The following is a 12832-nucleotide window of genomic DNA, read 5'->3' as shown; positions in this document are numbered from 1 at the left end:
GATAGGAGAAGACAGGAGGGGGAGGGATGGAGCCAAGAGCTGGACAGGTGATTGGCAAAAGGGATACGAGAGGATCATGGAACAGGAGGCCTAGGGAGAAAGAAAGGGGGAGGGGGAATCCCAGAGGATGGGCAAGGGGTATAGTGAGAGGGACAGAGGGAGAAAAATATATATTTTTTTCTCTCTCTCTATAATAATAATAATAATAATAATAAATAATGGATAGGATTGCTTTTATATTTATAGTATTATAGTCTTATGCTTTGTGTTTTTTTAAGCTGCATCAGACCTGGAGTAAAAATCATTCATTCTTCTTTACACTCGTTTACTGAATAATAACAATAAACAGTCCTAACTTTTAGTGCCCACGTGTGTAGCAGTCCCTGTGAATGGAGAGTGACTTTGCATCCTGTAGTGATTGGGAGTGGTGACTGGTGAAGGCCAGAGGGGTGGGAGTGAAGACAGTGAAACCCGACCCACCCTGACTGCCTTGTTTTGCTTTCTAGGGGCCACGTTTTATTCAGAGTTCAATGGTTCGGATGCTCTTCACATCTGCATGTTCATCCTCGGGTAGGTAGATGCCGTAAACACAGCAGCTGCGTAACGGTGGGATTAATTCATGCCTCTGGCAATGGCACCAGAACTGTGTGCAGGTTTCCAGTTCCAATTTCTCATCAATAATGACCTTTTTTATGTGTGTTTTACACGTGGCTGCTTTTACCTCTCCTGCTTGCGACAGCTTGTGTTGGGCGCAGGATACAAGTTCTTGTGTCTGTGGGTATGTTTGCACCCCAAGAAGTCCAGGGTCAATGCACGGAGCCCAGCCAGTAAAGTTAGTGAAGTGCAGAGAGGCAAATTGTCACTTGATATAACTGTAGTAAGCAGCCTGACTCAATGAAGGGGAGGGTTGAAAACATGTTTCTAGCCACAGGTATCCAGGAATGGTAGTGATGGGGAGAAAAGGGATGGTAGTATTGATGAATAAGACATGGAGCTTAGAAAAATAGAGGGCTATGTGGTAGGGAAATTCTAGGCAGTTTCTAGAGTCGGTTACATGGTCGGCACAACATTGTGGGCCGAAGGGCCTGTAATGTGCTGTAGGTTTCTATGTTCTGTGTTAAAATTGGCACTGGAGAGAGATGCAGGCAAGAATCCAGAGAACAGATCTTCTTATTAAAATATGAATCCAAGCTAATTTCAGGTTAATAGTAGAATTTTTGAATGGTCCAGTTGAAAATGCCTTGCCTTTACAGTCGCTAGTGATGTAGTTTTAAATGGTCACTGTGTTTTAATCACAATATGATGTGGCTGCTCCCTACCACAGCATTCCCCTGTTCATGCCTGATTTCTTTCACCACATCACTGGCAACAATGACCCAGAGTATCAGACAGGCTGGTTACGGAATAAGAATAGTTTATTTTGGTTAGGAGCAGAGGAGGCAGTGTGGGCTGGTCTGCCTCTGGTCCGGATCTCACACCCTTTGATTTGCACCTGCTCCAGCTGTTGATGACTGAGCCAAGTGTGAGTCAACACCGGATCGGAGCTGGATCTAATACTTCTGAGTGAACATCGGATCAAATTCCCAAGCCATATACAGAACCAAACTAGTCACTAGAGAATTAGCACCGAGTCAAGTCTGGCATCATCTCATCTTCACCTTCTATGCGTTTCTCGCCCTCCTTCCCCCTGTTCTCGCCCTCCCTCCCCCGTTCTCATGCTTTCACCCCGCCTCCCCCCATGTTCCTCTCTCTCACACAGCAGAGTGGAAGAAACAGAATTCTCTTTATCAGGGTATCCAATAAAAGTGCAAGGTGTGTTTGAACTGCTTCTAGAGAATCTGGGGGCAAGTGGGACCATCTTTGGTTTGAAGAACAATGACAGTAAAACCAGATTTAGAACACATTGAGAAAATGATAAGGAACAGTCAAGCAAAATATTCAAACTATATGTGGAATAGTTGGAAGGGAGCGTGAGAAAGGGAGAGAGAGCGCGAGAAACGCGTAGAAGCTGAAGATGACAAGGCAGACTGGAATCTTAGATTGACAAGTAACAGATAGAAATTGGGTGAGATCCAATTAATTGGGAAGTAATAATTAAAAGATAGAAGTTATTCAAAACATTTTCAGGATTTGGAGATATTATAAAATTTGGAAATGTTAGAGAAAAAGTTGGGGTGGCTAAGTAACAACTTCATAATGACCCTGACAGACTGACGAAATGGTCAAGCACATGACAAATTGAAATTTTTCGATCAGCATTAAACAAATTTTGGTCGGAAGGAGGATGAGAATTAATTTAGCAAACAATACATTATTTAAATGTATGTGTGACTGAAGAAATGGGAATGCTTAATCATGGAAAGTGCCAACACAAATTGACAGTGCTGTGTATAAAACCGCCTATGTGGGTTACCCCACACCTGCTCTCCTGTTCCCTTCTCCTATCCCTGTTCAAAGAAATGATCAACATTGACCCATTACATCCACAGCCCTGTGACGGAGAATGCTAGACTCACAGTGCCCTGTGGCTGACAATGTGCTTCCTGACACCTTACTTAGTCAGGTTCTCTATTTAAGGATATGCCCACTGAATATAGAGAAACTGTTTATCTACAAAGCCTAAGAGGCCATTAAACAATTTGAATGCATAAATTAGCTTCCTGGAATATTCTTAGTATACTGTGTCCTCTTCAAGGCCAGTATTGATTTTGTGAAATCTGCTGTCCTAACGTAAATACGGTATTGGAGCCTGACCAAGACCCTGTAGTTCGGAAGCACCTTCATCCCTGTGTATTACAGTAATGATCAGAAATCGTGTTCGACCCAGGTGGCCCTATAAAATGCAGCATCTTTTGGTAAACCAAAAAACTTCTGCAAACTGTTGAGCATCTGAGGAACAGGAGTGATTCCAAAGCACTGGAACTAAACTTAACAAATTAAATTATTAATGATATCATCACCCTAACTGAGCACAAAAATAATATAGTTTTTCTCATCCATGGCAGGATGAGGTTAGAGGCTCATATCCAAATGCTTTTCTATTAGCTTTGAGTAATTTATTATCAAAATCCTCCCTAGTCTCTCATTTAAAAAAACTCTTATTTTGTCTTCATATATTTAAACTGGATGATCTCATCGTCTACATAAAACCTCACTAGCCACAGTTTTAACATGCTCATTTATTCTTGCTGCTCCCATCTACAAAGATTGCCTCTTGATCTGGTATTGTTCTGAAACTTGGCACATACAACTCCCTGCTCCTTCCCTAGATGTGGTGAAACACTGAAGACAGGAAACAGACCTCAGGGAACATCATGGGTTACATCACACCACTCAGAGGACAATCTTTGTCTCTGGTCTAGTTGTTTCCCAGCCAATCACCTTAAAGAGAATGTGCCTATCTCCTCCATCACAGCCCTTGGGTGTATCGTGTCCCATCAGCAGGACAGACCACCTGATGTGGTAGCACAATTGAATACAAGGGTGAATAACAGCCTGGGACTCCCCAGTATTGGCTTGTGAAGTCACATATCATCAGATGAATCATGTATATGAAGCCTTGTAAATCTTTACTCTCCACAGTATATGGTGCAGTAATATCAGGCAGTAGTTGGCAGGGTGATATAGCAGGCACTTCTTCCTCACAGTTCCAGTAATATTTGTTCGATCCTCACATCTTTTTGTGAGTGTGTAGATTTTTTTTGGAGGGTGTTCTGGTTTCCCCCGTAAAAGGTACTGGGTGTGGGTTAAATGGCACAGTAGCGTACTCCTGGGGAGTGGGTGACAGGAGACTCTTGCTAGGAGTGGTGGTAGAGGCAGTACTATTCACGGGCACTTAAAAAAAAACCTTGTTAGGCAGATGGATGATAGAAAAATGGAAGACGATGTAGGAGAGATTAATCATATCACTTGTTTGTTATATGCCGTTTCGTATGATGTAGGCGATCATGGTCTTTCCATGACCATGAGTTCTTGGCAGATTTTTCGACAGAAGTGGTTTGTCATTGACTTCTTCTGGGCAGTGTCCTTGCAGGATAGGTGACCCTAGCCATTATCAATACTCTTCAGAGATTGTCTGCCCGGCAGCATTGGTCGGATAACCAGGACTTGTGACGTGCACCAGATCCTCATATGACCAGCCACCACCTGCTCCCATGGTTTCTCGTGACCCTAAGCGGGTGTTACACCTTGCCCAGGGGAAGGAGTGTCTTTGGTAGAGACATATCTCCGCCGCACCACTCTAGATTAATCATAGTGTGGGTTAAAAGGTCAGCACAACATTGTGGGCTGAAGGGCCTGTGCTGTACTGTACTGTTCTATGTTCTATAATCCAGGTGTGAATAGGCATATGAGAAAGTAGAGGTTACAGGGAAATAAATGGGAGAATGGGATTGCTCTGAAAGCCAGCATGAACTCCAGGGACAAATGGCCGCTTCTGTGTTGTAAGAAAATATGAAAAAATAATACTCATTCTACTCTGTATCAGAATGATGTCAAATCTAAATGAGTAAATACTGTGCAGATGCAGTGCGATCTGAAGAACCAGATGGTAAATATTTCCTATAATTTTAAAATCTAAAATTGCAGATGCTAAAAATCTTGGAAATACTCAGTAGGTCAGTCAGTGTCTGTGGAGAGAGAAGCAGTTAACATCTCAGGTCAAGGTACATTTCATTAGTACTGGGGCAGGTATTCCATTTGAAAAAGTACGAAGTTGCAGAGAAGACTGAGGTAGATGGAACGAAGAGGATATGTTTGTGATTGTGTGAAGGGCAGGAGATGATGAGCACCTTTCAATTGATATTGGTCATATCAGTTGAAAGGTGGTGGTAAATTGGAGAAGGAATGTGGAGGAGATGACGAGGGAAATTTCAACCAATCAGAAGAGAAAAGAGGGAGAAAAAACAAATAGAAGAAACATGAAATACAAGAACAGAACAGCCGACCATCTGAAATTGTCCAGTCAAGTGCTGTGTCCTGAAGGCTATGATATATCTTTGTCAATAGAGCCAAAGCGATAGGCAAAGAAAACCACAGCCAAGGAGAAGGGAAGTCATATTGGAAGCACCTCTCATCTATGGTTTCCAGACACTATACTCAACAGCACGGGCTCCATTTTCCACCCATTGCTCACGTAAACGGGGCTTCCTTCCCCATCTCCATCTGCACTCCCACCAGCCCCCTCACAGAGGCACACTCTTCAACTTTAAATACTCATTCAGCCGTGCAGTCAAGGTGAATTCTATCGGGAGTAAAAGGATAAATGCATTCCACATAATAGCTTTTAATTTTTGTGTTTTATATTCTGTGTTTTCAGTCTTTTGTTTTTGCTGTTTGCGTGATATTTTTTGCGCTTGGGAGGGGAGGTTTGATGTTTTTCTTTGAATGGGTTGGTTCCATGGTTCTTCTTTGTTTTGTGGCTGTCTGTGGAGAAGTTGAATTTCAGGGGTTGTATACTGCACACATACTTTGATAATAAACGTACTTTGAATCTTTGTGATTTCAGGAATAAAATATTGGATTCTCATTCTAAACCGTACCCCGGGAGTGTTTCCTAGAGAACAGACTTAAATACTCTCTTCCCACTGTATATGGAGGGTAATGTGTGTCATAAATGAGTCTTAGTATTCACTGTGGTTTGCATGGGACTTTTTGTTTTAAGGCCACTCTGGCATCCATAAAATAACTGACCATGACAACTCCTCATCCCAGGCGCTGTTGTTCCATTTCCACCCCAGCCCTGTCTGACTCTATTTGCTGGTCTTTACCATCACACTTATGTACTTACTCTTCTTCCCTGGACTCTGACTGCCACATGAGATCACCAAACTGATTGCTGAAACAACCTGGTTCTCACTGGTTATTTGATCAAAATAATCAAGTTAGGATTAAATTTCTTAAACAACAAATATTTATGATGTGGAACTCGGTGCGTGTAGGGAAGGTGGCAAAATGGGGGAAAAAAAGCACTCAGAGAAAGAGCAGGTGAAAGGAACTAATTAGTTTGCTGGACTAGGACCTGGTCTGAATATAATTCTTTGATTCTGGTTTCTTAATTTCCTTAGCTCCTGCATCGCCTTTCTAGGAGTTTTTTTGATTACACGGAGCAAGAAGAAGGCCTTTGAACCATACATCAACATGGACGTGATTCCAGGTCGGTAATAATGCAGACAGCTGACGGGGCCGGCCCAGTGATGTAGGAGGAGGCGTACGTGAGGGTGGTGGGGGAGCACGGTTGTGGGAAAAGCCAAGTGGAAACACGCACAGCCTGTCCAAACTTTTTCATGAGACAGTCTGATCTCTAACGTTCTATGAACTGCTTCCACCACTATAACATTGATCCTTAAATAAGCAATCTCAAACCATACATGTCACTCAAGATGTGCTATCACCACTTCCCCAATATAACGGAAACATAAGGCTGCTTTGGTATTGAATTTCCCTGGCAAAAAATAATAATATTCACTTAGCTTTCTCAACTTCTTTATCTGCATACCAATTTAATGTGAATAATGCACGGGACCCTGCTCCCAATCTCTCGTCATTTAGACAACGTGTCTTATTTTTAAAATTTTCGCAAAATGAATCATTTCACATTTTGCTGCATTTCGTACCATTTCAAAGTTCAAAATAAATTGATTATCGAAGTACATATATGTCACCATATTACAACCCTGAGATCCATTTTCTTGTGGACATAATAAATCCAATAACCATAATAAAATCAATGAAAGACTGAACCAACTTGGGCATTCAACCAGTGTGCAAAAGACGACAAACTGTGAAAATACAAAAAGAAAGCAATAGTTATAATAGGTAAATACACATTAAATATGGAGAACATGAGATGAACAGTCCTTGAAAGTGAGTCCATAGGTTGTGGGAGCATTTCAGTGATGGGGCAAGTGAGGTTGAGTGAAATGCTGTGGTGTCGCTGTAACATTGGTCCTTAGATAAGCCGTCTGATACCATACAGGTTATTCCAGATGTGCTGTCACTTTTGGTTCAAGACCCTGATGGTTGAGGGGTAATAACTGTTCCTGAACCAGGTGATGTGAGTCCTGAGACTCCTGTACCTTCTTCCTGATGGCAGCAATGAGAAGAGAGCATGTTCTGGGTGGTGGGGTCCCAGATGGTGGATGATGCTTCCCCGTAACACTTTGTGTAAATGTGCTCAGTGTTAGGGTTAGGAGGTAATTATGCAGGCAGTGGGAAAATTATCCCTCGTGTATTTTCTTGATCCCGTTACTGGAGCTTCAGTGTTCCTCAACCCTGCCACTCTGATCTGGCCCATGCCTTCATTAACCTGATTCAACACTACTTTACGGTCTTTCTCATTCTGCCACCTGTCTTATTCAGGTATGGATATGCTAAGGGTTTGTGGGGGTGGTGGCTAAGGTTGGTTATGGTTGGTGTTGGGGGTTGGATTGTAGGGGATGAGTGCTCGTGTTTGTGGGGATGTGGGCCCCAGACCTTTGCTCAGTCTCTTGACTTATCTGTATCTTTTACACTGCTTACATCCTTTTACAATTTGCTTTCTATCTTTGTATCGTCAGCAAGTTTAACAGCCATATTCCTGGCCTGCATCCAAGTCATTTAAAGTTGAGGCCCCATCATTGATCTCTGTGGCACATCTCACTTTGCCAACCAAAGACCCATTTTTGTCCACTTACATTTTTTCCTGTAAGCCAGCCAATCTTCTAGTTATAACAGAATGTTACCTCTTGCACCTGGAGCTTTTATTTTCTACAATAACCTTTCATTAACATCTCTTCACATTAATCTACCTCACCACCCCCTACCACCTAGTGTCACTTTATATCAGTCTATGTACATACTCTAACCTTCTGTATATAGAGCCACACTCAAGCAGTTAACATGTACATTGTTCTATAGGACTGCTTTTATATTTATTGTATTTCTTTGTTTTTTTTTTGTTTATGCTTGCTGTGTTTTTTATGCTGCATCAGATCGAGAGTAACAAAAATTTCACCCTCCTTTTCACTCGTGTACTGAAAAATCATGATAAGCAATCTTGAAGCAGCACTTTAAAACTTCTTTTGGAAATCTAAACATAGTTCCTGCCTTAGTTTTATGTTGTTTTAGCAAATTCCAATAAATTGGTCACACGTGATTTCCCAGCCACACAGTCATGTTGACTTTGCCTGATTGCCATGAATGTTTCTGTGTACCCACCCCTTCTCCCTTGGTGGAGTCACCACCCTCCCTGGTATTCAGCGCTCCCTAACCCTCCATCTCCTCTTACCCTGGCAGATGGCCGATCTGACCTCTGTGGTTCCAGGGTGCAAAGCTCCAGGAAGGATTCAGCTTTCTGAGCACCATGGAGTGATTGCAGCAGCTCCATAGCTCAGAAACCCTGAACTCAGTCTGCAAGTAACTGGAGAAACATTCTGCGCGTTCGATTATCCTAAATCCATGCAGCATCTGACAGTTTCTCAGCATCTCAGCATTCGGCTGATAGTTACCACATGTGTACTCAGAAATGGTTTTGCTTGGCACTTGGTCCTTAGCTCAGGCCCAGCCCAACTGGTGCACGTCAGAGTTTATGCTTGTGTTAAGTTGCTTCTCACCCACAAGGTAAACGGACCCATCACCAGCTCATCATAAAGCAATCCAGAAAGTCCTGTTCTCCTGTTCCTATTTGAGCTCATCTCCAGTTCCTTCAGGAAACCCCGATTTACTCTGTTGCCACAACTAGTGAGTTCACGATCCGAAACATCCCCCTGAGAAAATAAAGTTTCTCCTTAGGAGCATCGCCGCCACCTCAGCTATTATCTTAAATGTGTGTCCCGTTCTAATCAGACACTAATACTACCCTTTCTCCCTTGTATGAACTCCATTTCCCAACAACTTCACCTACACCACCCATCTCAACAACTCCAGTCAGTAGGAACTGTAGCCCTTGTTGTAGTCCCCTCTGTAAACTGCAAGTGTATTCTCCTTGTCTACCCTTTTGCAATACTTATTGGGCATTCCTCAACATCTTGTCTGCAAAAAAGACCTTAAGCCTGTTCAGTCTGATAATAATTTGGGCTGGAGTTTTGCTATTTTTAGTCTGGTTCTTTTCAGAGAAACTTTTCATTTTTATTAGGTGTTTGGCAAAATCAAGTACTGTTGGTTGTTAGAACACAGAACATTACTGCACAGTACACCCCCCCTTGGCCCACAATCTTTTGCCGACCTTTTAACCTACTATAAGATCCCTGCTACATAGCCCTGCTGTTTGCTGTCATCCATGTGCCTAAGAGTTTCTTAAATGCCCCTAATGTGTCTGCCTCTATCACCGCTCTTTGTGTTTAAAAAAAACTTACATCTGACATCACCCTTATTCCTTCCTCCAGTCACCTTAAAATTAAGCCCCATGGTGTTAGTCATTTCTGCCCTGGGAGAATGTCTGGCTATCCACTCAACCTATGCCTCTTATCATCTTGTACACCCCTGTCAAGTCAACTCACTTTCTCCTTGGCTCCAAAGTTAGAAACCCTCGTTTGCTCAACTGTAAATCATAATGATTTAACCACAGATATATTGGTAGTTCTCTATAAAGCACAACTGAACTGAAAATGATAATATTTACAGACTGAAAACTGAATATATGGGGGGGCGGAATATCAGCAGATCAGGTAGTATCAGTGGAGAGAAGAACAAGAAATAATTCATCTGGGTGTAACTTAAGTTTTCCATTCAGTCACTGGGAGACAAGTTTTCTTCATAACTGACTTCGATAAGCAGGGAAATTTGCACTTTGCATTTGTTACTTATTGGCAAAATCTTTGATTTTCATGGAATTATGAAGACCCTTTGTGTCTCATCCCAAGTCTGCTCAAATTTTACTTTCAGACTTTTACTTCTCTTTAGAGAACAGTTGAGTATGTCCCAGTCTCCTGTTCTGAGTGACTACCTCTCCGGTTCCTTATAAAAGCCCCAGATGACTTGGTTACCACATTGGGATTGCTAAGTAGTCCACTCGAGTATTTTGAAAGTTATGTGCAACATTCTGAAATTGAAATGAACATAAAGATAAGTGTGAAGTGGTTCATTTTGGTAGGTCAAATATGATGGCAGAATATGGTATTAATGGTAAGACTCCTGGCAGTGTGGAGGATCAGAGGGATCTTGGGGTCCGAGTCCATAGGACGCACAAAGTTGCTGCGCAGGTTGACTCTGTGGTTAAGAAGGCATACGGTGCATTGGTCTTCATCAGCTGTAGGATTGAGTTTAGGACCCGAGAGGTAATGTTGCAGCTATATAGGACCCTGGTCAGACCCCACTTGGAGTACTGTACTCAGTTCTGGTCGCCTCACTATAGGAAGAATGTGGAAACCATAGAAAGGGCGCAGAGGAGATTTACAAGGATGTTGCCTGGATTGGGGAGCATGCCTTATGAGAACAGGTTGAGTGAACTCGGCCTTTTTTCCTTGGAGTGATGGAGGATGAGAGGTGACCTGATAGATGTGTATAAGATGAGAGGCATTGATTGTGTGGATAGCCAGGGCTGAAATGGCTAGCATGAGAGGGCACAGTTTTAAGGTGATTGGAAGTAGGTACAGAGGAGATGTCAGGGGTAGGTTTTTTTACGCAGAGAGTGGTGAGTGTGTGGAATGGGCTGCCGGCAATGGTGGTGGAGGCGGATACGACAGGGTCTTTTAAGAGACTCCTGGACAGGTATATGGAGCTCAGAAAAATAGAAGGCTGTGGGTAACCCTAGGTAATTTCTACGGTAGGGACATGTTCGACACAACATTGTGGGCTGAAGGGCCTGTATTGTGCTGTAGGTTTTCTAGGTTTCTATAAAGGTTAGTTGTTCATGATTGACATTTATTGCTGCAGAGAGTTCTGTAAAATAAATAAGCCAGACAGTGGATGGGTTTTCCGGTTTTTAGTTAAAAAACTGCTTTGATATTATTCCACCCACATCTCCCTCTGATATCCCCACATTGCTGGAGCTTTCTGACGATCCAAGACTTGTTTCTTTTCCAGGGCTCAGGAGCATGTTTGTTAAGAGTCCAGTGCAGCCGGAACTGAGTAGCTCTTTCTCCTATGGCACCCTGGAGCACAGCACCAATCCAGTCGACAACGAGTATACAGACCCACAACATGATGTTAGTTCCTCTCGCCCAGGGATTGTGTCCAAACAAGACTGAGCTCTCAGCCTGAGGAGGACGAGCTCCCGCCCATCTGGGCCAGTCATGAGCTCTGCTGGAGCTGCCCTCCATTTCCCTCCTTGGACTCCCCATCCTGTGACTGAAGCAACAGTGAGATCCGACTGAGGGGACCTCCACTGTCCGACAAGCTCCCATTCTTTCCTGTCTGCTTGCTGAGATCTGTGGGAGAAACCAAACATGTCGCAGAATAATGAAGCTACGGGCGACTAGCTCCATTCCACACGATGAATTACTTGTTGCAGTTCTGATAGTCAAGCACCCACTCGCCTGAATTACCCCTGCGTTCCCTGTGTCTGGTAACCACGGGCTTCTCTGTGGTTACAATCCCTTATTTAATGACAGTTTGTATTTGCTGTACAGTAAAACTCTGGTATGAGGTGCCCTTGGGACTTCAGTGGTGCTAGACTGGCAAACTTACTTTTCTAGTGTTATTTCCACACCACAACTGTAATAGGCTCCCCAGTGAGCCAGTTAAGTTTATAAGCACAAAAACAGGACTCCAGTCGGATGAAAGTGAGTATGGGAATCAGGGCCCGGGCAATCCAGAAAGGAAGTGAGGAGCCAGGACACTGGGGACTGAGATGGGAGTGTGGGAACTGGGACTCCAGTGTCGAGACCTCAGAAACAGGAACCAGAGCATTGGAGAGTGAGATGGGAGTGTAGGAACTGGGGCTTCAGTGAGTGAGACGGGAGTGTGGGAACTGAGAGTGAGATGGGAGGGTGGGAACTGGGGCTTCAGTGAGTGAGACGGGAGTGTGGGAACTGGGAGTGAGACGGGAGTGCGGGAACTGGGAGTGAGACGGGAGTGCGGGAACTGGGGCTCTGGAGAGTGAGATAGGGGAGTGGGAACTGGGAGTGAGATGGGAGTGTGGGAACTGGGGCTCTGGAGAGTGAGATAGGGGAGTGGGAACTGAGAGTGAGATAGGGAAGTGGGAACTGAGGGTCTGGTTAGTGGAAAGCACAGGAGCTGGGGCTCAGCAGGTCAGAGCATGTGGGAACTGGATCCAGTGAATGAGAATGCGTGAAATGAGCAAATCGGAAGGGTGTGAAGCAAACATTACTTGGTGAGCCAGATGCCCAACGATCAAGAAATCTGAATGATCAATTGGCAGAATGAGAGTTTTACTGTATACTGAATTCCATAGTTTAAAATATTTGTTATCTCTATTTAAATAAACACCGGTATGTTATTTTCTGCTGGACAGTAAACATTTCCTCCATACAAATAAGTAAAGGAGACAAATAACGGGTCAATAAAGATTGTATTTATATATCACTTCTCTTGTTAACTGCGTGCATTGCTGGCAGTGAAGTAACTTTTTGAAATGCAGACGTTGTCTAGTCTTGAGATGTGGAATAGTGGGGAATAACTGTAACCCATGCCCTGAATTCAGATCTGAGCCCAAACAGTAATGTCCTGCTGTCAGAAATGGTCCCGGCACTGCAGAGGGAGATGGAAATTGAGGCACTTGGGAAAGAGAGGATGAGGAGATATTATGGGAACTGACACTGGGAGGGTTAGAATCTTGCTTTGAATCATGTGAGGTGATATTACGGCAAATGCTTAAAAGCCCAAGCAAATAGGAGTGTTTTAAAAAGGAAGGATGAGAGAAGTTGAAAGGAAGGAAGAAAGAGGATTTAGGATG

General features: G+C 43.4%; 1 protein-coding gene across 1 annotated transcript in view; it reads left to right on the top strand.

Annotated features, from left to right (window-relative positions):
• Positions 1-12462, top strand: part of nipal3 (NIPA like domain containing 3) — a 55535-nt gene extending 43073 nt beyond the window's left edge. The window contains exons 9-11 of the mRNA XM_072246977.1: positions 507-570; positions 6066-6154; positions 11002-12462. Coding sequence (XP_072103078.1) covers positions 507-570; positions 6066-6154; positions 11002-11165 — 317 coding nt within the window. The 3' untranslated portion in view covers positions 11166-12462. The remainder of the gene's footprint in view (positions 1-506; positions 571-6065; positions 6155-11001) is intronic.
• The last annotated feature ends 370 nt before the right edge of the window (positions 12463-12832 follow it).

The sequence above is a fragment of the Mobula birostris genome, chromosome 30 (genome assembly GCF_030028105.1).
Source record: "Mobula birostris isolate sMobBir1 chromosome 30, sMobBir1.hap1, whole genome shotgun sequence".
NCBI lineage: Eukaryota > Metazoa > Chordata > Chondrichthyes > Myliobatiformes > Myliobatidae > Mobula > Mobula birostris.
Note: the sequence above shows the minus strand (reverse complement) of the source record. Positions and strands in the feature narration are given on the sequence as shown.